General features: G+C 32.1%; 1 protein-coding gene across 1 annotated transcript in view; it reads right to left on the bottom strand.

Moving 5' to 3' along the window:
• The window catches only part of LOC145291912 (uncharacterized), an 82,101-nt gene extending 59,713 nt beyond the window's left edge, over positions 1-22,388 (bottom strand). Inside the window, exons 1-5 of the mRNA XM_080137749.1 lie at positions 22,213-22,388; positions 18,212-18,367; positions 11,872-11,912; positions 5,012-5,076; positions 1,338-1,415 (exon numbers count right to left, since the gene is read on the bottom strand). Of these exons, the coding sequence (XP_079993875.1) occupies positions 1,338-1,415; positions 5,012-5,076; positions 11,872-11,912; positions 18,212-18,262 (235 nt within the window). The 5' untranslated portion in view covers positions 18,263-18,367; positions 22,213-22,388. The remainder of the gene's footprint in view (positions 1-1,337; positions 1,416-5,011; positions 5,077-11,871; positions 11,913-18,211; positions 18,368-22,212) is intronic.
• Positions 22,389-24,974: the final 2,586 nt, after the last annotated feature.

Genomic DNA, 24,974 nt, shown 5'->3' with positions numbered 1-24,974 from the left:
GCATTGCAGTCAGAGGAGGTTACTTCAAAGGGGACTAGAGTTTAATTTATAGACATGCAATGTTTATAAAATTTGAATAAATTCAAGCTAATAAACGCATAAATATGCATAAGAAATCACGTCATGTAGCGTACAATATATATACTACAAAAACAAAGTGAAAAATATATTTAGGTAATTCCTATTTCAATCACGTAAATTATTTAGTGGAAAGAACATTTAATCATGTCTGATTGTTTTCATCTATTCACTCACAACAAAGACAGTACTTTTCTTCTTTTTACCAACAATAAAGATAAATGACAACAATCTAAAACACACATGAACGATATGGCGTCAAAAACAAAACAGATTCCTCAGCAAAAAAAAAAAAAAAAAAAAATTTGTCTCTTTTTATTCAACCATTTTCAATTTCCAATAGCAATTAAATTTGCATAATATTTAAGTCATTTCGTACTCAAATGACTTTGTATGCAACCGTTAACTTACAGCGGGCACATGCTAACTATCCACTTATTCCTCTATCTCTTCTCAGTTACTACACAAAGAACTATAGCAAATAAGTAACATTCAAAAACTGATATTCTATTCTTTCTAGAAGAGAGTTTGGGTATCCATGCTAGACATGTTTAAATGTATTTTTAATGGATACAATCTAAAGACTGATTTTTAATGGATACAATCTAAAGACTGATTTTTAATGGATACAATCTAAAGACTGATTTTTAATGGATACAATCTAAAGACTGATTTTTAATGGATACAATCTAAAGACTGATTTTTAATGGATACAATCTAAAGACTGATTTTTAATGGATACAATCTAAAGACTGATTTTTAATGGATACAATCTAAAGACTGATTTTTAATGGATACAATCTAAAGACTGATTTTTAATGGATACAATCTAAAGACTGATTTTTAATGGATACAATCTAAAGACTGATTTTTAATGGATACAATTAAAAACTGATTTTTAATGGTTACAAACACAATTTACAAAAAAAAAATCCATTGAAAAAAATAAAATCCATTGAAAAAAATAAAATCCATTGAAAAAAATAAAATCCATTGAAAAAAATAAAATCCATTGAAAAAAATAAAATCCATTGAAAAAAATAAAATCCATTGAAAAAAATAAAATCCATTGAAAAAAAAAATCCATTGAAAAAAAAAAATCCATTGAAAAAAAAAAAATCCATTGAAAAAAAAAATCCATTGAAAAAAAAAAATCCATTGAAAAAAAAAATCCATTGAAAAAAAAAATCCATTGAAAAAAAAAAAATCCATTAAAAAAAAATGAAGAAAAAGAAAAATTTCAAAAATTCATAGTTTACCTTTTGATATGGATGGTGAAATTTTATTCATCTCCCTCGGTGACGCTTCAAGTTTTTTCCAAACAGAATTATTTGTTGCTGCCAAAATTAAAAGAAATTACAACTTGGTAAGCGCAAGTTGATAATTGCTTTTCTACACATGCACAAACATTTGTATATTAATGCTAGTTTATTTTCAGATTTTTCATCTGATTGTTTATGGTTCACATGGTAACATCTGACAGGAACGCTACAAATTTTGTTTTCGGTTTCGATTCTAGCTAAAGTCATAATTATTTTATTATTTTTTTTTTTTTTCACCTTTTGAAATTACGACTATACATTGAGTACAATATCATGAAATAATTGATAGAGAATTGACTATAATAATATATACGAAATATAAGCAGATTTTGCAACCAGGCAATGCTGGGCACCCCATCCCCCACTAGTTTATTTCTATTTACAATGCCTCCCCATGGGACAGAGTTAGACACCAGAGTCGTTTTTTAACGTGGAGAAAAAGAACAAAAATAAAAATTGTCTCAGTCATGAAAGATTTCTCCTCCACTGACAGAGAACAAGAAATTGAAGTGCAGCATCTGAAGAACAGATACTACACTTTGATCTTGTCCCGAAGAAAAAGAAAAGTGTCATTTATTACAGATTCAACAATAGTATGAAATCCAGTTGATATGACAAAAAGGTTATAGTCAGCTAACATACTTCCTAATTTCCGGTGTGGCTGCTACTGTGAACTTTGACAAGGCAAATCGATTTTTTTCCTTTAACATTTTTCTTATTGTGCTCTTTTTATTTAATAATCATTGGAAAGTTTTTCGTCTTATTTTAATTCAGAATTATTGAAATTAGTTTTTTTTAATAGTATTATTGAAAACACTTTAAAATCTTTTAAAACTATTTTAGGAATATTATATATTGGATATATTTTTTATGATGTTTGAAATTTTGTTATTTTGATTTCAATAATTTTATTTTTTATACTTTCATAAACAATAATTATATAAATTCAAATCAAAAACTTGTTTTTACAATTAAAAAAAAAACATTTTATAATTTCATAACATATTTCTTATAAAATTTCAAATAAAATAAAGACTTATTTTTTTAATTTTATTGCAAATAAAGACTAATTGTGTTATTTTTATCTGTATAATTTTGTTAATTTTTATTATGTATTTTTCAATAATGTCTTCTATTTTATTTCAATAAATTGCTTCACAATACAAATGCTGAAGAACAATAAAAGGTGAAGGAACTGATTTGCCTTGTCACCGCTTCCAGTAGCAGCCATGCTGGAAGTTAGGAAAATATGTTAGCTGACTAACCAATAAAAACAAAAATCTACACTTGTCTTCAAAGTCTTGAAAAGTTCATTTTACAATTCAGTAAAGTTGGAAATAAAGAAGGATTATATTAAAAAGAAAAAAAATATTTCTTAATAAAATACTAAACAAAAAAATTAAAAGAAAAATTACTAAAGAAGTTTGGGTTTTTGTCCAGAATTCACCCTATTTAAAACAAAAACAAAGAAAACTATGCGCTGTACATACTCGTGACAAAACGAAAGTATCATATTCCCAAAATCAACTAAGCTGATCCAGTAGTTTTATTTTTATTAAAAAAAAAAAATTTAAAAAAAAAAAAAAAAAAAAAAATTTTAAGTGCTTGAAAAGTGTAGGCATTACAACATAAATCTCACAAGTTTGAATTATGGAATTATTACACTTTTTTTTTTAAATTGCTTTCAAAATGGCGAACAAGACAATCAATCTTCGGTTACTTACAGAATTTTATTTACCAATTATTCAAAGATGAAATAAAAATTGATTAGAAACTCCTATAATATTTTTTAAAATCTTTTCACCATAAATAGACAAATTTTACAAATCACAAATAGAATTTTAACAAATATATACAAATAATTTTTAAGTTAAAAGAAATAATTTTAGTCCAAATTTTTCAAATAAGGAATTATTTGGATAATCTTTCACCATTCATTTTTCAACTACATTTCAGCTTTTGGGATCTTCAGCATTAAGCAGGTGTATTGTCCTTTTATGGTAATTTTTATTTCTTTATTTAATACTAGCAGGCTGCCTGGCATTGCTTGGTTGTAAAATATGCATAAATATTATATTTTAATTCATACAGAAACTGGGACATGCATGCGAGTATTATGTTTTTTTTCTAAACAATTCACTTTTTGGAAGTAAAAAAAAAAAAAAAAAAAAAATACTTGAGCTGAGATTGAAACCAAAACCTGAAGTCAGTGAGTCAAGTACAATGTCCATTAGGCCAGCTTGACACGATCTTTAAAAAGCATTTTCAAACCTAGGACTGCTAGACTTTAGAATTCCTTTTCAGATTCCTGCTTTCATGACTGTACTGATATGCAGAAGTTCAAGTGTAATGTAAACAGACATCTTGCTGCTCAACTCCCTACATAATATCTCTGCAAATTATGTTCCAGATAGTAACCCCCTACATGAAAGTGGTGCTGTTCCTTGTTTGGAGTGAAAATGCAATAAAAAAATTTTTTTAAATCATAATCGGATAGAAATGTTAAGTAATTTTTATTACTACAAGTCCTTGTACCTCCTTGGCATAAATGCTCTCGACAAACCCGACAAGCAACAAAGTCCCATCCCTACACAGTAGAGATCCTTAGATGTAAGAAGGCCTTCTACTCTAATAGTGTCTTCCCCACAACTGATACATTTTGGAACTCCCTTCCGGGTTCCTGCTTCCCCAACTGTACTGACATGCAGAAGTTAAAGTGTAATGTGAACAGACATCTTGTTGCTCAACTCCCTACATAATATCCCTGCAACTTATGTTCCTATTAACAGCCTTCTATATCAAAGTGGCATTGTGCCTTGTTTAGGGTAAAAATGTAATAAAAGAAATAAATAAATAAGGAATTGAACTTTCAACATCCAGAAAACTCTCACAAAAACTGATTTGACTTAACACCTTTATCCATTGCACCACAGTCCATGATGAGAATGAATGATCCAAATTACAAATAAAAAAAGCATTACATTATTTCTCATTTCAACATTTTGTGGTGAAAAAAGAAGTTTTCAAACTGAACGTTTGACTGCGTTCATTGCCCAACGAATGGAGTTACCTGTCGTTGATCAGGAATGAAGGTCTCAACTTTATCAAAATCATTAGCAAAGAAAAAAATTTTCAAAAGAAAAATTGAATAAATTTACCTTTTCCTATTATTTGGTTTATTCAAACTACTGTTCTCATCATGAGTGCTAATTTCACATTTCAGTCGATATGACCTCTGACCTTTTTCAGGTGTATCTTGTCAAATTATGGAATCTTTCTGCCGAACTCGAGAATTTGCATGGAATTTTGAACAGAGCACATTATTTCATCCACGGGGATAGCATGCTCTTGTTCCATCAGCCATGAATGGGTAGAAGTCCTTAGTAATTCACAATTGTATTTTGAATGACGCCCACACTAAAATTTGAACCTTCAACCTCCAGCAGAGTAATTTACAACTGAATTTTACCAAGTAATCTATCCACTACGCTATTAATCCTTGTGGAGATTACATTGACCAAAACATGAAAATAACACTCAAGATGAGAATAGTAGTCTGAAGAATCCAAATAATCCATCCTTATCTAAAAAAATTTTAAAATATAATTTACCTTTTGATTTGCAGCTGTCATTTTTGGAACAAATCTTCGATGTTTCTTTCTTCCGACTTGTTCGACTACAAAAATTGATCAGGAATAAATATTAAAATTGGTCAAATTCATCATTTTGTTTTATGACATAATAAAAAATTCCCCTCTGCCTTCTCATTTTACTTCATTTTTCTTAAAAAAATTTCCAACTAACAATCAATGATGTTAAATAAGAACCAATTGAATATATCTAAAAACAATCTTTTTTTAAGCGATGCATTTAAATTCCAATTGGAGATCTGTGATGTTAAATAACAAGAGCCGAATGGAAGCAGCACTAACCTTATGCAGATTTAACCAGCTTCCTCCAAAGGAGGAAGTTCTGTGTGAGTACAAAATTCACAAGTGGTCCTCAGTCGCACGCATATCTGTTTTTGCAACTCTTGCAATGAGGTGGCAATGTCCTCCTACATACAGCACCTAGAATTCACAAATTATTCACCCATCTGGTACTGACCAGGCCCAATGTTACTTAACTTCAGTCATCTAACGGGTGTGTTAAAGTGATTATGCCGTATTGAATATCTTTAAAAAACAAACTTCTAAAGTCGTTAAAATTTAAAAACTTAATGAAAACAATGCTTTCTTTGATTTTTACAAATCTTGTTATAAAAAGCAACAAAATTCCTTTTGTTCTCATCTTACGGATTGATAATTATTTTTTGTATTTTTCATGATTCATCAACCAGTGTGAATGGACCTAAAAACTGTCAGAGGTTACATCGGTCGAAATGTTGAAAGAAAAACAATCAAGATGAGAACAATAGTTCGAACAATCCAATACAAAAAACTAATTATCAATCCTCATCTCAAAAATATACAAACAGAATTCCTCTTGAATAGATCCAATCAGAAGGACAGGTACAATGAGAACATTGTTTTCCAACATTGTGGGCATATTAACTCTTTTTTTATTTAATGCCAAATCTAATAATTTGGAAAAAAGGTTCTATGCTTCAAGTTCTTTATATCTTTAAATTTTTATTCATGCAATTTGATTTGATTGCTTTGTCAAGGAAAATCATTTTTGCTTTTGGCTTTGCAAAATGACCGAGATTTGCAACATAATTGTTTTTAAGTTCAATGTTGAAATCTTGTTGAGTCATCTTTTTAAATAAGCAGTTTCTGTCCAGTTTCAATCATTGTCACTAATGATTAAAATGTTGTCTCACATCCACCTGACAAACTAATTAACCTCTATCCTCAAGTGGCCTTTGTGCGAAGAAAAGATATTTTTCAACATTATATATATATATATACACACACATAAACACACACACTAGTAAGGCTACTTAATGTCTGGGGCCATAAACAACAATATATTGAAACCTATAATTGTTTTAATGTTTGGTGTATTGAAATCAAGAAGCTGATATCTCGTTCTGTCAACATTCACCATAGGTCGGTTCAGCTGTCTCCTCCAACTGAAATCTCTGCATCTAGTATAGAAGCCGGCCAGGCACGTCGGTTTGAAGCTGTGATCGAAATCAGGTCCAACCACTCATGGTTCCAGTGGCGCACTCTGTAGAGGCAAGAACACAGGATCAGATCGGTATCTTGCTTCACTTTACTGAGCCAGATTTTCAGATGACCACTACGTCATTTCTTCAAACCCTGAAGTAGGGCTGGGTTGATGGTGGTATGGATAAGGTCATCTGGTTGCTGACACAAAGATATTTTCAAGCAACCTGATCTGGTAGCAGCATGGATAAAATTGAACAGATATATTATTTTTTTTAAAAACACAGACCAATACTTGCCTTAAATGATGGACGAAACAGATTTAAGTATGCACCTTGTATTAAACAAAGCTATATTGGCTATACTTTATATAAGATATACAGGATGAAGAAGTCATGAATAGTCACACTGCAACACCTGTATAGGAGCTCTTAACACTCCGTTTGTGACTGAGTAGTATGAATTTTTTTTTTTTTTTTGCTTTACCATTAAAAAGATCAGAAATGTGAATTAATAATCTATAATATTGCAAGAAAGGTAAAATGATTAGAAATTAAATATTTCTAGATTTAAAAAAATGTATAACCTTCTCCCTGATCTTCAATGACTGTTATTGGTGAATGATGAAAAATGTTTTGTTTTTTTTGTTGTTTTTGGGGGGGGTTTTTTTGGAGGGGGGGGGGGGTCCAACGAACATAGTCATTAGAAATTCAAAACACAAATAGTGCCAAGTCTATTTTTTTAATAAATCTGGGTCTATTCCATTATTTTGTATATTTTTGAAATGCAGATTAATCCACTAGTGTGAAGGGACCTAAAGACTGTCAGAGGTTATATCGGCCGAAATGTTGAGAGAAAAACAATAAAAAATATACAAACAGAATTCCTCTTGTATAGATACAATCAGGACATGCACGATGAGAACATTGTTTTCCAACATTTATGGCATATCAACTGTTTTCGGATTATTTAATGTCAAATCCAATAATTTGAGAAAAAGGTTCTATGCTTCAAGTTCTTTATATTTTTAATTTTTTATTCATGCAATTTGATTTGGTTGCTTTTGTCGAGGAAATCGATTTCGCTTTTGTCTTTGCAGAACATGACTGAGATTTGCAACATTATTATTTTCAAGTTCAATGTTGAAATCTTGTTGAGTCATCTTTTTAAATAAGCAGTTTCTGTCCAGTTTCAATCATTGTCACTAATGCTTAAAATGTCTCACCATCCACCTGACAAACAAATTAATTCCTATCCTCAAGTGGCTTTTGTGATAAGACCGATTAGTACATAAAAAATATTTTGGTATTTTTTTTAGATTAGGTCTACCGCCACAATTTTCTTTTAAATTATGACTTTTAAAGGTTTTCGACTATGCTGAATACGGAGATCGCATTGAAATTTTGCAGAAATAAGTAGTTATCAAGATATAAAAAGTTGTATTATGCATTATATTCTTTGGCGGCCATCTTTGTTATGCACGTAGATTTGTTTATAGCATGTGCATAAAAAAGATAGCCGCCAAAGAATACAATATATAATGCAACTTTTTATATCTCGATAACTGCATATTTCTGCAAAATTTCAATGCGATTTCCGTATTCAGCATAGTCGAAAACCTATAAAAGTCGTCATTTGGAAGAACATTGTGGAGGTGGACCTAATCTAAAAATTTACCAATATTTTTTAAACTTTATTTACATATAGATATACTAGCAAGGCTACTCAGTGATGTCCGGGGATATAAAGAATATATTGAAACTTATTTGTTTTAATGTTTAGTGCATTGAAGTCAAGAAGCCGATATCATGTTGTGTCAATTGAGGTCGGTTGAGCCGTCTCATCCAACTGAATTCTCTGCATCTCATATAAAAGCCGTCCAGGCAGGCCGGTTTGAAGCTGTGATCGATATCAGGTCCAGCCCCTCACTGTTCATACTTTGAAAGGCGTTAATGGTCAAGATCTTTTTATTCTCTTTCTACAGATCTGGAACATGTGGTTGGTTACTTTTAATAAATCTAAAACCAAGTTTCTTTCCTTTCACCATCAACACTCATTCTGCCCTAAATGAAATGAATGTTTCTCTTCTCAAGGAAGCCCTTCGCTTTGATAAGCCTCTAGGGCTGACTTTTTTTTTTTTTTTTTTTTTTACAAGGGTGTCACCACTTATGAAGCCCTGAAGGATAAGGGTTAATCAATGTATGGTGGTAGTGTAGTAATTGTTAATGGTGTAAGTTTGCTACAATTTGATTATTTAAGGGGGCAGTTCAATAAGAACTTGTTTACATTAGACTTGAAGGCCACTATGTTGTAGTCGGCCAGGAAGCAGGCCAATGGAACAGTGTTCCACAGGCAGGCAGTTCTAGGAAGGAAACCGTGTTTGTTGAATCTGTGTTTAGATTTAGGCATAGATAGAAAGTAGGGGGAAACTGTTGATAGTGGTTGTAGTTAGTCAAGTGTTTTTTGTGGAAGTTTGGGATGGGGGAACTATAGATTGGAGCTCAGACAAGCACTTACCATGAAAATAACGATAGAGCAGAGATAGGCTCCCAATGTCTCTTCTGTGGAAAAGAGACTGCAGGGAAGAAAATGTGCATCAACTACTAAGTTTCAAAGCTAAAAAATTTCATGCTGCTTACATGTTTTCTCTCCCTTACTTTTCCCTGTCTATTATCTTTCCTTATTCATTTGTAATTAAGGATAATTGAAGAAAAGGCAAGATTTAGAATGACTTAATCAAACAGTGACACATTGAAACCAACTTTAAAGATAGAATTTGTACCACCTTGGCCAATATGCAACACACATCTGATATGGAAAAGACACAAAAAAAAGGTACTAGTGCAGTTTGGAAACCAGACATAGCTAAGCATCCACTCAGGTTTGCCTGAAACCTGACTGAAACCAGCGAGCGTCAAATAAATCCACTAATCAGAAAGTGGCAAAAAATGCAATTACCCAATAAGAGTTTCAGTATTGTGATTTGGTCACTGTATCAAATCGCAATGCTTAAACCCTTTTTGCTATAATAAAAGAATATATTCTGCCGAGGATCACAGTCATATCAGACTATTGGAAGGCATACAGCAAATCCTTTCATTTCCGCTACCTCTTCTCAGCCCTCTTTGCCATTGTGTGCTGTTGCCCAACAGTTTACCAAAAATATTCCTAAGGGAATATCCTGCCCTCCTATAATAGTTTCCTCCTCAACAGAAAATTGAAAAACCGAAATAAACATTTATTCATCCCTCACTAAAAAAAAGTTTTGGGGTGGGGGAAAAAAAAAAGTTGCCATTTAGTACAAAAAATTGTACAAAGCATGAAAAAAATTCTATAATAAACTCTTATTAATAAATAAATAAAAATTCTATAATAAACTCTTATTAATAAATAAAAAAAAACATTTTTTTGCATAAAAAAGTTTAAATAATCGAAAGTTCAATCAACAACAATCAACAAGGATTTTATCTCTCAATGAGAAACCCCTCCCTGGACTTTAGCCATCTGTCTCGAGCTATTCGTTACCATGTGGGACCCATGTGCTGTATCAGGTCGTCCCTCCATCTCATTCTTGGTCTTCCGTTTGGCCCCTCATGTTCATGAGGTGTCCATTCCGTTGTCCTAATGGACCATCTGTAGTCATGTTGTCTGGCTACATGCCCTGCCCATCTGTGTTTGGATGTTTTGATGGCAGTATTGATGTCAATAACTCTTGTTTGTTGGCGAATCAAGATGTTTGTCTTTCTGTCTTGTAGACTGATGCCTAAAATTATTCTCTCCATCTTTCTTTGTGCTACTGCCAAGATTTCACTTTGGCGAGTTGCCAGCGCCCATGTTTCACTACCGTAGATCATCACAGGTAGTACATATTCACTGAAGATCTTCCCTCTGATCGACATATTTGCTTTTCAGCTTCTTATGATATTCTCCACTTTCCCAAAAGCTGCCCATCCTAATGCTACCTTTCTCTTTATCTTAAGAATGAGATCTTCAGCTTTCGTAATTTTCTTTCCCAAGCTTTCAATTTCTTCAATGATCTTTCCATGGACAATTGTTGACGACTTGGCAGCATGCTGGTTTAACATCACCTTAGTCTTCCCAAGATGCATGTTGAGGCCAACCGGTTTGCTCTTAGAGTGGATGTCGTTTAGAATGTCATTTAGTTGCTGAAGAGAGTGTGCCATTAGTACTAGATCATTATCAAAGATGAGATGTGACAGGTGTTCACCATTGATGTTGAGTCCCCTACCCTTCCACTTAATCTGACTGATTATTGCATCCTGGAGACAGGCTGTGAAGAGTTTTGGCAAGATGTCACCTTGACAAAACTAAAAATAAAATTATTATCGTAGGTTGCTTTTATCTTATTTCTACGTTTTCTTTTTACTTTTTAGGTTGTTTTTTTGTTGTTTTTTTTTAATTGTAATTCGTATCCCTTGAATTTTGATATTTTCTGTTTCAGTAGCATTTGTAAGGTTTGCTTGCCAATGCTCGCCAGAATCTGGTGTTTTCTGTCAGGTTCCGACCAAACGTGAGCAGATACTTATAAGTTCGGTTCGCAAACTGTATTAGTACAAAGAAAGAAAAAAGTAGAAGATATAATTTTTTTCTTTTAGTAATTTTACTATCATTTGTTTTTTTTGTTTTTTTTTTTTTTACACAGTGATCACCACTTATCAAGGCCCGGAAGCCACTCAGGGATAAGGGTTTTAATGATATCTCTCTTGAATTAATAACTTCAGATTTTTTACATATTCAAAGATATAAATTATACTAAAACATCTTGAATTAAGTTTATTTAGCATACAAGCCATTTTCAAGTCGCTAGTAATATAGCACACACACAATTATAGACATTATGACATGGGAAAAGAAGGAGAGAGTAGCAACCTTTGTTGAAGTCCATAATCATGACACTGATTTATATAGGACTGAATTAAATAGAAAGATTTTATAATATTAAACAAAATTTGGAAATCTCCATCGTTCCAATAATCATAGAAGCAACCGGGTTCATAAAAAAGTATTTTTTTAAAAAAAAACTATCAGGCAAATATACCCAGTGAACCAAGTGCAAAATAGATTCAAACAATTGTACTTAAAAGGGATACCTAGAATCCTAATTAATATCTCAATTGAAGTCTCTGAAATAACGGGTAAACAACAACAACAAAATAAAGAAAATTTTTAAAATAATAAAAAGAAAAAAAAACAAAAAAAAACGGAACATCAAGCTGCAACTGTCAAGAAATTATTTCATTTTTAATAAGTTAAACTTGTTGATTGTTTCGTTCAACATCTACAGTATAACAAACAAAAGAACCACTATGTCCCTGCCAATAAAATAAATGTTTACTTACCTTATTGATGACGCCTTCATTCTGGGTTTCAATATCACCTCCTGAATTTAAAGACAAAATAAAAATAGTTTTACTGTATCTTTTTTTTTTCTTTTCTATTGTCCACAAAAAATTTAGAATTAAATAAAAGTTATGTTAAAATTTACTTCAAACAGAAATTCTACAATTTTTAGGTTTTTTCTCCATTCCAAACAAAACAGTGCAGCATTACAAGTTGATTTTTTCGTTTTAGATAATTGTTATTTTATCAACTTGCATGAAAAGAGCTATGTAAAAGATACTTGAAATCGTTTGAATTATGCAAATACCATCAGTAGTTCAAAAGTTATAAGAATTTTAAGTGCAAAAATTTAGGCTTTTCCGTGGATATTTTTCTGTAGAAAAAGTGGGCTAAATTACGGACCTCAACATTTCAAGAAATTCGGTAATTTCACCACCATTTATTTATTTTTCAAGTTATTCTCATGAAACTTGTCTTATGTAAAACTGTGTGCTCTTTCTGATTATGCAGTCAAATCTGATGTATCTCTTTACTATAAGCCATGAATTATAAATTCAAATGTACAAATTTCAATTTTTTAAAACTGGCGCATGGTATCATACAGTGGGTGTCTATTTATGAACAAAGCTAAGTATTATAGTAGTATTTAAATATAGCTTTATTGAGAATAGGCATTTTCCTACCTCCTCACCAAAGGAGAGCTTAATCTTGGGTGTAGCCATTGAATAATAATGATAATGCCGTTCATCAATTACCATCATTAATTGAATTACTACTCCCTTCAAAGAAATTCCGTCATTAATTGAATTACTACTCCCTTCAAAGAAAAAAAAAATAGAGTAGATATGAATTAATCTCAGAAATAAATCAAAGAAAATTTTTCATATAGATTTTGGATTTCTGTAAAAGATGGAAATTCCCATAGTTGACCAGAATTTATGCATTTTGGGACCAGTCCAATTGTTAATTTTGTTAATCCTCTCTATCTGGCACAAAATATACCCCTATTTTCGGCGATGCAACCCTAAATCGTACTCTACATGAATCCTCAATGTAACTTTCACAGTACCAGGATACCAGGAATCCTGATAAGCAACAACTATATATTCACCAGTTGATGGTAATTTTTGTCATTTCTATTGTTGTTTTACTGAAAATTCAACTATGTAAACAAAGAAATAAAACGGTAATTTGTTACCTTGTTTCCACCTTAATATTTAAAATTACTTCTATAGGTTTTAAGGTATGCTGAAAACGAATATCGCATTTAAATTCTGCAAATAAATAAGGATATTAAGCAATGTCATTTCTTATGTTATTGCTAGTGGCCATCTTGATACGCACAAGCGTGCAAACGCAACCCCGAGAAACTATGCACGAACGCGCATACCAAGATGGCCACCAGCAATAACGTAAGAAATGACATTGCTTAATATCCGGAAAGCTACTTATTTGCGGAAAATTTAAATGCGATATTCGTTTTCAGTATACCCAAAAACCTTTAAAGGTAGTCATTTTAAAGAAAAATGTTAAGGTGGAAACAAGGTAAAAATTTACAAAATGGATCACAATGAAATTCTTTATCAAACCGCATAATTATTTGTATTATTATTTAGATATCCTCAGTTAAAAAAAAAAAAAAAACGGATTTGTTTTACAGATTCGAAAAAATAGTCTTGACAATGAATTAAAAATAAATTCAAGTTCCACGATATCTTTTTTTATTTAATTGTTAGGTAAAAGTACAGAATAGTTAACAAAAAACACCCTTCCTACCCCATGTTAAGAATGGGTTTCTAAATAATAACGTTATTATTTCAGCATGGTAGCATAAGTGCACAAGTACCTTTTATTTGTTATGTATTTGTTTTTTTTGTTTTTTACCACTAAAAAACACAATTCTACCTTAAGTACAAATAAGTAGTTAAACGCATGTACTTAGTACATTTTGTTGTTTTTTTAACGCTTTTAGTACATGTGTACTAAAAGCGTTAAAAACACCAAAATAGTATTGTTTGGAAATCAAATTTGAAAAACTTGAAAATAATTTTTTTAAATTGATGAACTCAGAATAAAAAAATAACTAGTCTAGTAAGACAAAAGCAGAAACACAGTTTTCTATTTTTAAGAGAAACTTTAGTCAGCTCAAGCGCATGACACGCTTAGCGACTGTTTTTCCGTAAGCAGATTTGATTTCTATAAAAGATAACATTTGAAATAAAATTCCACGCAATTAATAATTATCAAATATTTACATATTATACATGAAATAATTCTGAAACTATTATTTGTATGAAAATGGATGATATATGCAGATTTATCTTATCAATTTTGAAATATTCTTTGTCAACTTTGCTCGGTCATAACTTTGCTTCCTATCATCGTAAAAATCAAAATCAAACACCAGTATAGATGGACTTCTTTGTTTATATAGCCTGTAAAATTTCAGCCATATCCAATCAAATTTCACCCCGCGCATATGTATCCAAACAGAACGTATAAAATGAAAACATTGAAAAAAGTGTTTCCCTTTTTGTTGTCATTTTTTTACCAATTTTTCATTTTTAACTTGGAGCATAAAAATATTGACCGCATAAAAGCAAAATAAATTAACATCATTTGAATGCTTATTCTATTCTCTTTTCATCAATATAATTCTTTTAACAATTGACCAACAAATAAGAAAGATATGACTTGTTGAAGCACTAATATTGCAGATGTCCACGAAAATACAGCATACACTTTTAATGCTACATAGTGCCACTTTGATGTAGGGGGCTACTATCAGGGACACGCTGCAAGGATACTATGTAGGGTGTTGAGCAGCAAGATTTCTGTTCACATTACACTTGAACTTCTGCATGTCAGTACAGTTCAGAAAGCAGAAAGCAAGAAAGGGGTTCCAAAATCCAGCAGTTCTGGGGAAGAAACTATTAGAGTAGAAGGCCTTCTTACATCTAGGGATCTCTACTGTGTAGGGGTGGGATTTTGCTGCTTGTCAGTTTGTCGGGGGTATTTACGTTGAGGGGGTACAAGGGCTTGTAGTTTGTCAGAGCATCCACCATTAAAATACTTTTAGAACAGGCAGAAGGATACAACATTTCATCGATGGGACAAAGGTTGAAGAGGTAGATGACAGTTCAGGATCTAACAGGTTGGCGACTCTCTTTTGAACCCTGTCCAGGAGCAAGAGACTAGTAGCAAATGCACCAGCACAAATGTAACAACAATACTCCATACATGGGCGAATGGTGGTCTTGTAGAGGTACAAGATACTTTCAAGCGCAAGTAACTTTCTAGCATAGTATAGAGAGCCCACCTTTCTCGCAGCGGTCCTGGCAATGCTCTCAATGTGTTTCAACTCATGTTCCCTGTGAACGTTAAGGTGAGGAGTTTGAAAAATTTATTCTAAACTTATTTTTATTATTATTAATATAAACTTACTTCTCTAGACACATCCTAATTTCTATTGATATAAAGTTTATATATAATATATATTAGTTAGGTTTTATATTTATATACTAGCAGAACCCAATTCTGATGTTGGCCAGGATGAAATATAACAGGAAGGATTTAACTATAAAGACAATGTCCATAAAATATTTTAGATGTTATTGTGGGGGATCATTGTGTATGCATGTTTTGTGGGGCTTTTACTTAAATTGAACTGAACCAAACTGACCTTTGCCGAACTAAACTCAAGTTAGGATTGATTTAGGTTAAGAGTTTGGTTCAAATTGTGTAAAAGTACCAAAAATATTTTCAAATTAAAAAAGAATTTTAATTATGAAAACCAGTTTCATATTGTTATGTGGTTATAATAAAAAAAATTGTTGAAAACAAATTAATACCCACCCATCAAAAAAAAAAAAAAAAAAAAAAAATTTGCCTAAAATATAATGGGAAACCATTTTTTTGATAACCATCAATTGGAAATTTTTAATTTCAAAACCGGATACTGTCAGCAAGTTGATTACAGATGTAGCAGTTCTTATACTTTCGAAAATGTTTATAAAAAAAAAGGTTAATATGAAACAATCTGTTGTATTTTAAAAAATGTAATCATAAATTTAATGTACGTTTTAATTTGTGAACTTCAAAGATGAATGAGTTCACTCAAAAAAATACTGCGTATATTTTGCAGAAAATGAACTTGTATTATATTGTCGATGGATAAAAACGTTTTCTTGTATTATTGGTATTATTTTTTCATTTCATAAAAGTAGGCATAACAAATGATTAAGAATATAAATAATCAATACTTCATTATTAGAGTGGAATTCAAAAATCAAAATATTGAATATTAACTAAAACCAATACTATCTACTTAATTGTCATGTTGCAGTAATGAATATATCCAAAAATTATGAAAAACGATAACATAAAAAAATCAATTATTAATGAAAATAGTTTTCGAACACAATTAGCGAAAGTTGAATTTTGCTAAAATTAAAAAAATTTTCAGAAAAAATTACCTCTCTTATTACGATTCGACCTCTCCAGTTTTTTTATTTTTAGCAAAACTTAATTTTAACTAATTGTCTTCAAAAACTATTTTCATTAATAATTAATTTTCTATCTTATCGTTTTGCCTAATTTTTGGATATCGCGACAAGACAAATAGATACTATTGGTTTTACTGGAAATTCAATATTTCAAATTTCACTATTCTAACGAATGTATACCACATAATCACGTTTGACATACCGGTTCCCGTCAGATTACCGCAGTTAAGCAATGATGAACCTGGCCAGTACTAGATGGATGACTTTGGAACTTCCAAGTGCTGTACGTGCTCTCTGCTTATCTCAGCATTGTTTCCAATCATCCTGGACTTCTCCTTGCCACTGGATTAAACAGTGTCGATTCAGGAGAGATGTGGCTAGGGATTGTTCATCATTGCAACATGACAATTAAGTAGATACCATTAGTTTTACTGGATATTCAATATTTCAAATTTTGCTATTATAATGAAGAAGCGCAAAATAATTTTAATAAGCATTCGCTAAAAATCGTTGTATATGAAGGAATGAAAATTGGGTATAATGGTTAAATCAAAGAAAATTATTGAAATTTTTATTTGACTAAATAAATTGGTTTTTGGGATGGAATTGCTGTGTGCTTCGTGTTCTTTGTCAGAGGGGAATACTTCTGGACTTAATTTTGACCTTTTCCAATGTTGCTATCATGGGGAGGCAAGTAAATTGGGACTATTGAATAAATTTTTTTTTTTCTTTTTAATTGCATTTTCACCCCAAACAAGGCACAGTGCCATTTTGATGTAGGGAGCTACTATCGGGGACATAAGTTGCAGGGATATTATGAAAGGAGACGAGCAGCAAGATGTCTGTTCACATTACACTTGAACTTCTGCATATCAGTATAATTGGGGAAACAGGAACCCGGAGGGGAATTCCAGAGTCTAGCAGTTCTGGGGAAGAAACTATTAGAGTAGAAGGCTTTATTACATCTAGGGATCTCTACTGTGTAGGGATGGGACTTGGCTGATTGTCAGAAGTATTTACGTTGAGGGGGTACAAGGGCTTGTAGTTTGTTGGAGCACCTACCATTAAAATACTTGTAAAACAGGCAGAGGGATACTTTACTAATAGTGATATAAAACATTTTCTATTAGAAAAATAAACAGAAAAAAAATTTGCATAACAAATGTTAAACACTTATTTCTACTTTAGCTTGAAATTTACTATTAAGGCAAATTTCAAATTGAATTTCAATTGAAATCTTTTTTTTACTGACATACAAGCCAACTTCAATATTGCTTATACAAAAAGATGAAATCTGAAAAAATTTCAAGTCACAAAAATGAATACCCATTGCTTTTGGAAATACAATTTGTAAAACGGCTCACATTTGATTAGGAGAAAAGTATATCTTTTCTGTCCTTGGACAGTGAAAAAATCCTTTTAGACTGAGGCAATTTTTATTTTTGTCTCAATCTAGAGTATCACTTTTTTGAGAACTAGATTTTCCCCATATAAAAAACAACCTTATGTCTAACCTTGCCCTCACGAGGAATTAAGTAAATAGCAACAGTATGCAAGGTAGCATGTTAAAGGAAACATGCTTTAATCTGTAAAATAAATTTTTTTAAATATTTTTAAATTAAATAATTTTGTTGAATCAACTAGTAGTTCAAGAAAGACAATTATATTTTTCGTAATTTACCTTTATAGGTTTTCTTTTTAAATTCATTTCATCGCCCTCTGTATATTTCGTCATACATATAAATCTGAAGAATCTCTTAATGCAAAATGATACAAATGTAAGAAAATTCTCAGACCCTTTTTATTTCCAGGTGTCAAAACTTTTTATACGTACATTTTTTTTCTTCATTCTCTTCACAATATTTTGTTCGACAGCTGGTGACATAATGTAGCTAACATTTAAGTCCAAATCAACTTTTCTCACACTTCTTTATTTCTTTTAATACCTTCGAGAATAAAACTCCAATTTTTGGTTCGATCCCAGCAGCATCTGGAAAGGAAAGAAATAAAAATCAAACAACAAATGTTAAAATGTCAGGTTTCAGGCTGTTTACTGTTTAATTTAACAAAAAGCAATTTCTTTTTTTTTTCATTATGATAGCAAAATCCAACTGTAAAAAAATCGAGTTTTCATTAAAAAAACAATAACTATAAACTTTTTATGTCAATTTCAACTAAAAGCAATGCTATCTACTTCATTGTCATGTTACAAATAATTATTATTGGAATATTACATAAAATAAGTATTTCCATGATTACAACAAAAAATGATTTCGCCATATTTGTAAAATGTGCCGTAACACATGGGAAATAACTCATTTCTCCTGAATTAGCCTAAGTTTTTGAAACGTTTCAGAAATTAATTATCTCCCTTGCTACTATATGTTTATTTAAAAACTTGCAAATATCTTCAAAAACTATTTTCATTAATAATTTTCTACCTTATCGTTTTTCGTAATTTTTTGATATTTTCATTACTGCGACATGACAATTAAACAGACACCATTGGTTTTACTTTAAATTCAATATTTCAATTTCTCAATTTTGCTATTATAACAAAGAAGAACCAACAATTTAAAAAATTTTACAAGTTACCGTTTGTTTTTCAACTACTTATTTTTAATTAAAGAAAAGAAAATTAATTGAAACCCCTCAACAGAGGCAATAAGAAACATTAACATATCAAACACTGCATCAGCATATAGATACTACAGATTAAAATGCACAAGTTCATATGCACAAGCTCTACTGACAAGAGGAGACAGCACTGGTTCAGCCACATTGTACACCACAACCCAAGAGAGTTCATCTGTAAAGCAATAGCTTCAGAACCACTCCAAAGTTGGTGAAGACACCTGAGAGGGCAACTGAAACTGTGGTTGCATGCCATCATAGTAGACATCAAACATAGCACCAGTCCACAGGTATACAGTGTTCACCACTGATTTTTGGACTAACTACGTATCCCTATTTTGACCACTACAGACCATGCATGGTCTACATTCATCTGTAATGCTGTGGGTGAATGTCACCTACAATATAAGTAGTGAGTACTGACAAAAACTGGCAAGCTAAAATGCACACATTTACAAAACAAAATTAAAAAATGATGCAATTTTAAAATGAATAGAATCTTCATTTTTTTTTATATACAAGTTGAGATTTTTCATATCTTCTTCAGAACAAGATCTTTCTTTTTTGCTTCATTTTGTTGGTATTAATATTGAGAAGGTGAGGGAAGGAGCGTTCCCATTGAAATAGAAACTGTTGGAAAGAAAAAAAAAAAACTATAAAATAAAATGTTCATTCATTAATCCCAACACTCACCTTAAAATCTGAGTGGAAATAAACAGTCATAAATAATGACATTTTCTCTTGGGGGAACTTTCCTGCTAAATGACTGGCCACACACTGGCCAATCACCTTGCAGAGCACATTAATTTTATCTGTCCTCTAAAGGTCTACTTTAACAAACCCTTTTGGAATCGCATTTCCTGGAAACAACAAGTAAAGACAGATCTCTTCACTTTATCCATTGGATTTCTGAACACCGATTATTTTCACTCAACGATATAGTACTTACAGATTTTTGGCAGTCAACTGAACTTTTTTACTTTCTTCACTTGAACAGTGTCCGAAATTTATCAACTTACACAACGGTGTTGATAACTTGAATAAATATCTCAGTTTGTAGTGGAATGAGGCTGTAAATGGATGGTATCATTTAATGCTATTAAGACTAAGCTACTTTCCTTTAACAACTACAAAAGTCTTTGTCAACTACCAACTGCCATGAAAATAACATCCTACTTAAGAGATTGCCCTTCAAACTCCTCGGTTTAACATTCACATGCAACATGAACTGAAAAAAATACATTGGTGACATTGCCAAGATTGCTGCAGAGAAGATGGGCTCTATCATACTAGAAAATTACCCACACCAGAGAGTATCCTATATTTTTACTAAGCCACAATTCATCCATGCAATGGAGTATTGTTGCCACATCTGGGTTGGAGCGCCTACCATTGATCTCACTTTTAGACATAATTTTAAAAAAAAGTCTCAAATCTAATAAGTCCCACACTATTAACCAAACTCCAACAACTGTCCCATCCCCACAATGTTGTATTCCTGTGCTTGTTTTACAAGTACTTTAATGGTACAGTGTAACCCGTATATAAGATACTTCTTATCCTATCTCTTCGGCTCTCTTATATCCAGGTTTATTCGGGTCTCTTATATCGGGGTTACACAGTATGTGCTCTGATGAACTCGTAGCATTAGTGCCTCCAGGACATACATATTCCCAATTAACCAGATAAAAAGCAAAATCTCACCCCTTTACCATTAAGGTCCCTAAAGACGGAAAGCCTTCTACTCTAATAGTTTCTTCCCTTCTCTAGACTTTGGAATTCCCGACTTGTTTCCTGCTTCCCTGACTGTTCTATGCCTGCAAAAGTTTAAATGTAATGTGAAGAGACCTTTTCCATTAACCACGATCCCAAATAATAGCCCCTTACATTTCTAGTGGCAATATGCCTTGTTTAGGGTAAAAATTAATAAGGAAAAAATAAAAATAAGACGGAAATGGTGCATGTGTAGCACTGTAGCAGAACACTTAAAAAAATATTTTTTTTTTAAGTTAGTTTTTGTTGTTTAAAAATAGTGCTGAAATTCCATAGCATTAAATAATTTACGTGACTAAAATAGGAATTTACCAAATCTCAATAAATCGACGTTTATGTGCGAAAAAGAATGAAAAAAAAAAGCCAAATTTCACAATGGTCCCAATTCTATATGAACCGCAGTTTTAGCCGAAAAAAAAAAAAAAAAAAAAAAGAAAAAACAGAAATTTTTATGATATACGTACCCGTATGAAATTAAGATATTATATTTCAAAAATCGCATAAATTGACCAAGTAGTTTGTGTGTGTGTGCGCACACGCGTTTTGTTTTACTCAGGAAAAAAACTTACATTTTATTACGAAGCTATATGGTGTATAAATGTTATCGTGACATTTATCGGGTGGGTTTCTACCAGTATTTTGTTTAATTTTCTATTTTTGAGCCATTATCCAAACTCCAAAGATGTAACCCTCTCATGTTGGCCATTTTTTCTTGATCTTGTGTAACACTCGACACTTGTTTTTCAAACTGAATAAACGCTTTAAAATAAGTTAAAACACTCAGAAATTTTCCAGCTTAGTAGAAGAGTTACTTATCTTGCTCTGTATAATATTTATTTGTTTTTTTGGACGATTTTTTCGTTTTATAACTATTTGATTCAAGATAATCAAAACATTTTAGCAAATCAAAAATGAAATTTAAAACGAACTTAAAAAAAGGGGGGGGGGGCTTTCGAGTCGTAAACAGCTTCGGCCATTTCTGGAATTGATTACGTAAGTTTTTAAATTTTCTGCGTAGTTATTAATTATAAATATCGAAATGATTGTCAATCAATTTAAAGTTTGATTTAGAATCGAGAAGAAAAGCGACATGTTCAGAATGACAACAAGCACCAACATGTTTTTAGATAATTGAATTGCAACTTTCAAATATTTACAAAGAAAAAAAATAGAATTTTTCTAAACAGATTTTAATACAAATATTTAGATAATATTTTCAGCAGATTAAATCGAAGAATTTATCATAATTTAGTATTAAAAATAAATAACGAAAATATTCATTCATTTTTTTTTTTTTTTAAGTTTTACAAAAAAACGAGTTTTTTTTTTTTTTTTTTTTTGACAGTTGTGAAATACTTCTTGAAATTTTCAAAGTTAAAAACAAAGTTTAGTAACAAATTCAGTTAATATAGTTTTAGTCTATTTTACCTGTGGAGTATTTCTGACAGTCGATATAAATCAGTTATTAAGAACGATGTATTTCTTTGCCGGTCGTTTCGACATTACAAAAATACAAATAAATAAGAAATAAAAACAAAACAATTCGAAAGTGGAGCCAAATCGCTGCTTAGCGACTTGTTGATTACATATACATGCGCACTTCCGGCGAATGAGAGCTGCCAGGTTAGCCTTTTTAAAGCCGAATTTTGCTAATTTGGCCTTTTTCTGGAAGCAGTTTGGCCTTCAAAAAATTGTATCTGGCATTTTTGTATAAATAGGCTTCAATTTTGGCTTTTAATATTTTTTTTATTTTTATTTATTTTTTTACCCATTTTCAATTCACACAAGGCATATTGACACTTGAAAAGTAAGGGACTACTATTCGGGATTGTGTCTAACAGGAGACTGTAAGGAGTTAAGTAGGGACATGCCTGTTCACATTACATTTAAACTTTTGCAGGTTAGTGCAGTCAAGGATGCAGGAAATAGGAGAGATTTCCAAAGTCTAGCAAGCCGTGGGAAGAAACTATTAAAGTAGAAGGCTTTCTAGCATCTAGGGACCTCAACAGTGAAAGGGTGGGATTTTGCTGCTTGTCGGGTTAGTTAGGAGTATGTATGTTGGGAAGCACCAGTTGTATGAGTTCATCAGAGCACAGACTTATTTTATGAAAATATTTCATTTTTTACGTTAATTATTAAAGAAATCAATTTTAATTTTTTAAGCAGTTTGATTTTCAAATATTGTATCTGGTGATACCAGATTAGGCTGTCTAAAGATATTGGCTTCCTGAGACAAAATGCACCTAACATTGATGTTTTTTGTTTTTCTACTTTCTTTTGTAAATCTTAATTATGTTCTGCATAACCAAAAACAAAAACAACTCACCTTTCCCCCTTTTCCTTCTTCCCATTTTTCCTTTCTCTTTCTGTCTCCCCCACTTCCTGACTTGTTTCCTCTCTCCCATTGCAAAACTCATTCATGTTCTCCAGGGCAGGGAACAAAAACGATAAAATCCACTATAAAACAACCAAACCAAACACTATAAACTAGCGATTAAAGATACAAAAAGCTTGAAGAATTAAACCTTTCTACAAAATAACTGGATGTAATATGAATACTATTTCCAAAATAACTGGATTCGTCATTAAATAACCTGAAAAGGGTTGATATGCCGTAAAACAACCAAACCAAACCAAACTCTACAAATATGGCGTATTCCGTATGTATGATTAAGTAACTCGAGCTCTCTCTACCACCAATAGCAATGATCAAAGATTCATTATCTGAAAGTACTTCTTTTAAACTCTTCGGCTTAACGTTCACAGAAAACATGAGTTGGAACAATTACATTGAGAGCATTGCCAGGACCGCTTTGAAGAAGGTAGGCTCTCTCTACCATGCTAGAAAGCTACTAACACCTGCGCGAGCCTTTTCTAGTCTCACACAAAAACATACGTTCACATTTCAAGCTATATTACTTGTCATATACATACGCGCACACAAACATATGCGCCCACGTCCACACACGTACATATATTCATGTTCGCATACATACACTCACATTTATGTGTATATACACACACGCTAACGTACACACATGTACTCACATACACGCACGCATGGACAACATCACTTCCCCTTTTCAAAGGAAATTCACACATGCGCAAAAGACCACCGGAAACACCTATAAAAGAAAGAGCAATAAGCGGCTTCTTCCTTTTAGGACCAACTTTCGAGCTGTGCGGTCTACAGACAGACAGCATGCCTTTTCGGCATGTGCGCGCACGCACGTACCTCACAACACTTGCTACTATGTGGGACAAAAAGCTATCAGACCGTACGTACACTTTATACACTTTCTCTCTCCATAACCTGGATTGACTTTCTCACTCTATCTCCCCTTCGGCTTTGGTCCATCAAAACAGACATGTGCGCAACGCTCTACTGAGCTTAACCCTCTCTTTCTACAGGCCGGCTTGCCACTTCGCGTTTCTCTATTGCATTCCCCTTTCCGTCAACGGCCGAATGAACACGTGTACACCCAAGACTTTCATTTCACAACAGAAAATGAACGATATGTTTATTTTATTACAGCATTTCATTTTTTGTTCCTCTACTCCATTTCCTTTTCTTGCCACGCACAACAGGAAAATGATGACCTCGTTATTTAAAAATGGAATGGATGCGTTTGAACGAAACACTCATACACACACAGACTCTCTCTCTCTCTCTCTACAACAATAAACTTTCCCTCTCACCAGCTAACAACAAGAGACGCATGCCAAACAATACACTTTTCTTCTCACCAGTAAACAATGAGAGACGCACGCCAAACTAAACACGTGTTGTACCTTTTTTCTTTCACTTGTTTCTTCACAAAATAAATCCTAGTTCGTTTAATTCAATTTAACACGTACTTCATCTCTTTCTCAATTCAATTCATTAGTCCTAATTTTCACCTCCACAACAAACTGGCGCCCGACTGACGTGAAACGAACAAGCATGGCGACCCTACCTTTTATAATTAATTGTTTTGAGCGAAACGCACGTTTTATTTGATAAAGAAAAAAACGAACTTTTCAACAAAGAAAAACAAGTGAACCACTACCGACAGGAATAACTACTACAAACAACAATGACGAAACCCCTCGTCAGACTCGGCAGAAAACAAAACACGGATCTGTCAACTTCATACCAAATTTAAAAAAAAAAATTCGAGCTCGACAAACATTTTTCACAGTTTCCTGAC

Source organism: Euprymna scolopes, chromosome 13, assembly GCF_053919585.1.
Source record: "Euprymna scolopes isolate OS-2025 chromosome 13, ASM5391958v1, whole genome shotgun sequence".
In the NCBI taxonomy this organism is placed as follows: domain Eukaryota; kingdom Metazoa; phylum Mollusca; class Cephalopoda; order Sepiida; family Sepiolidae; genus Euprymna; species Euprymna scolopes.
The sequence above is the reverse complement of the archived record's forward strand: the minus strand, read 5'-3'. Positions and strand labels throughout refer to the sequence as shown.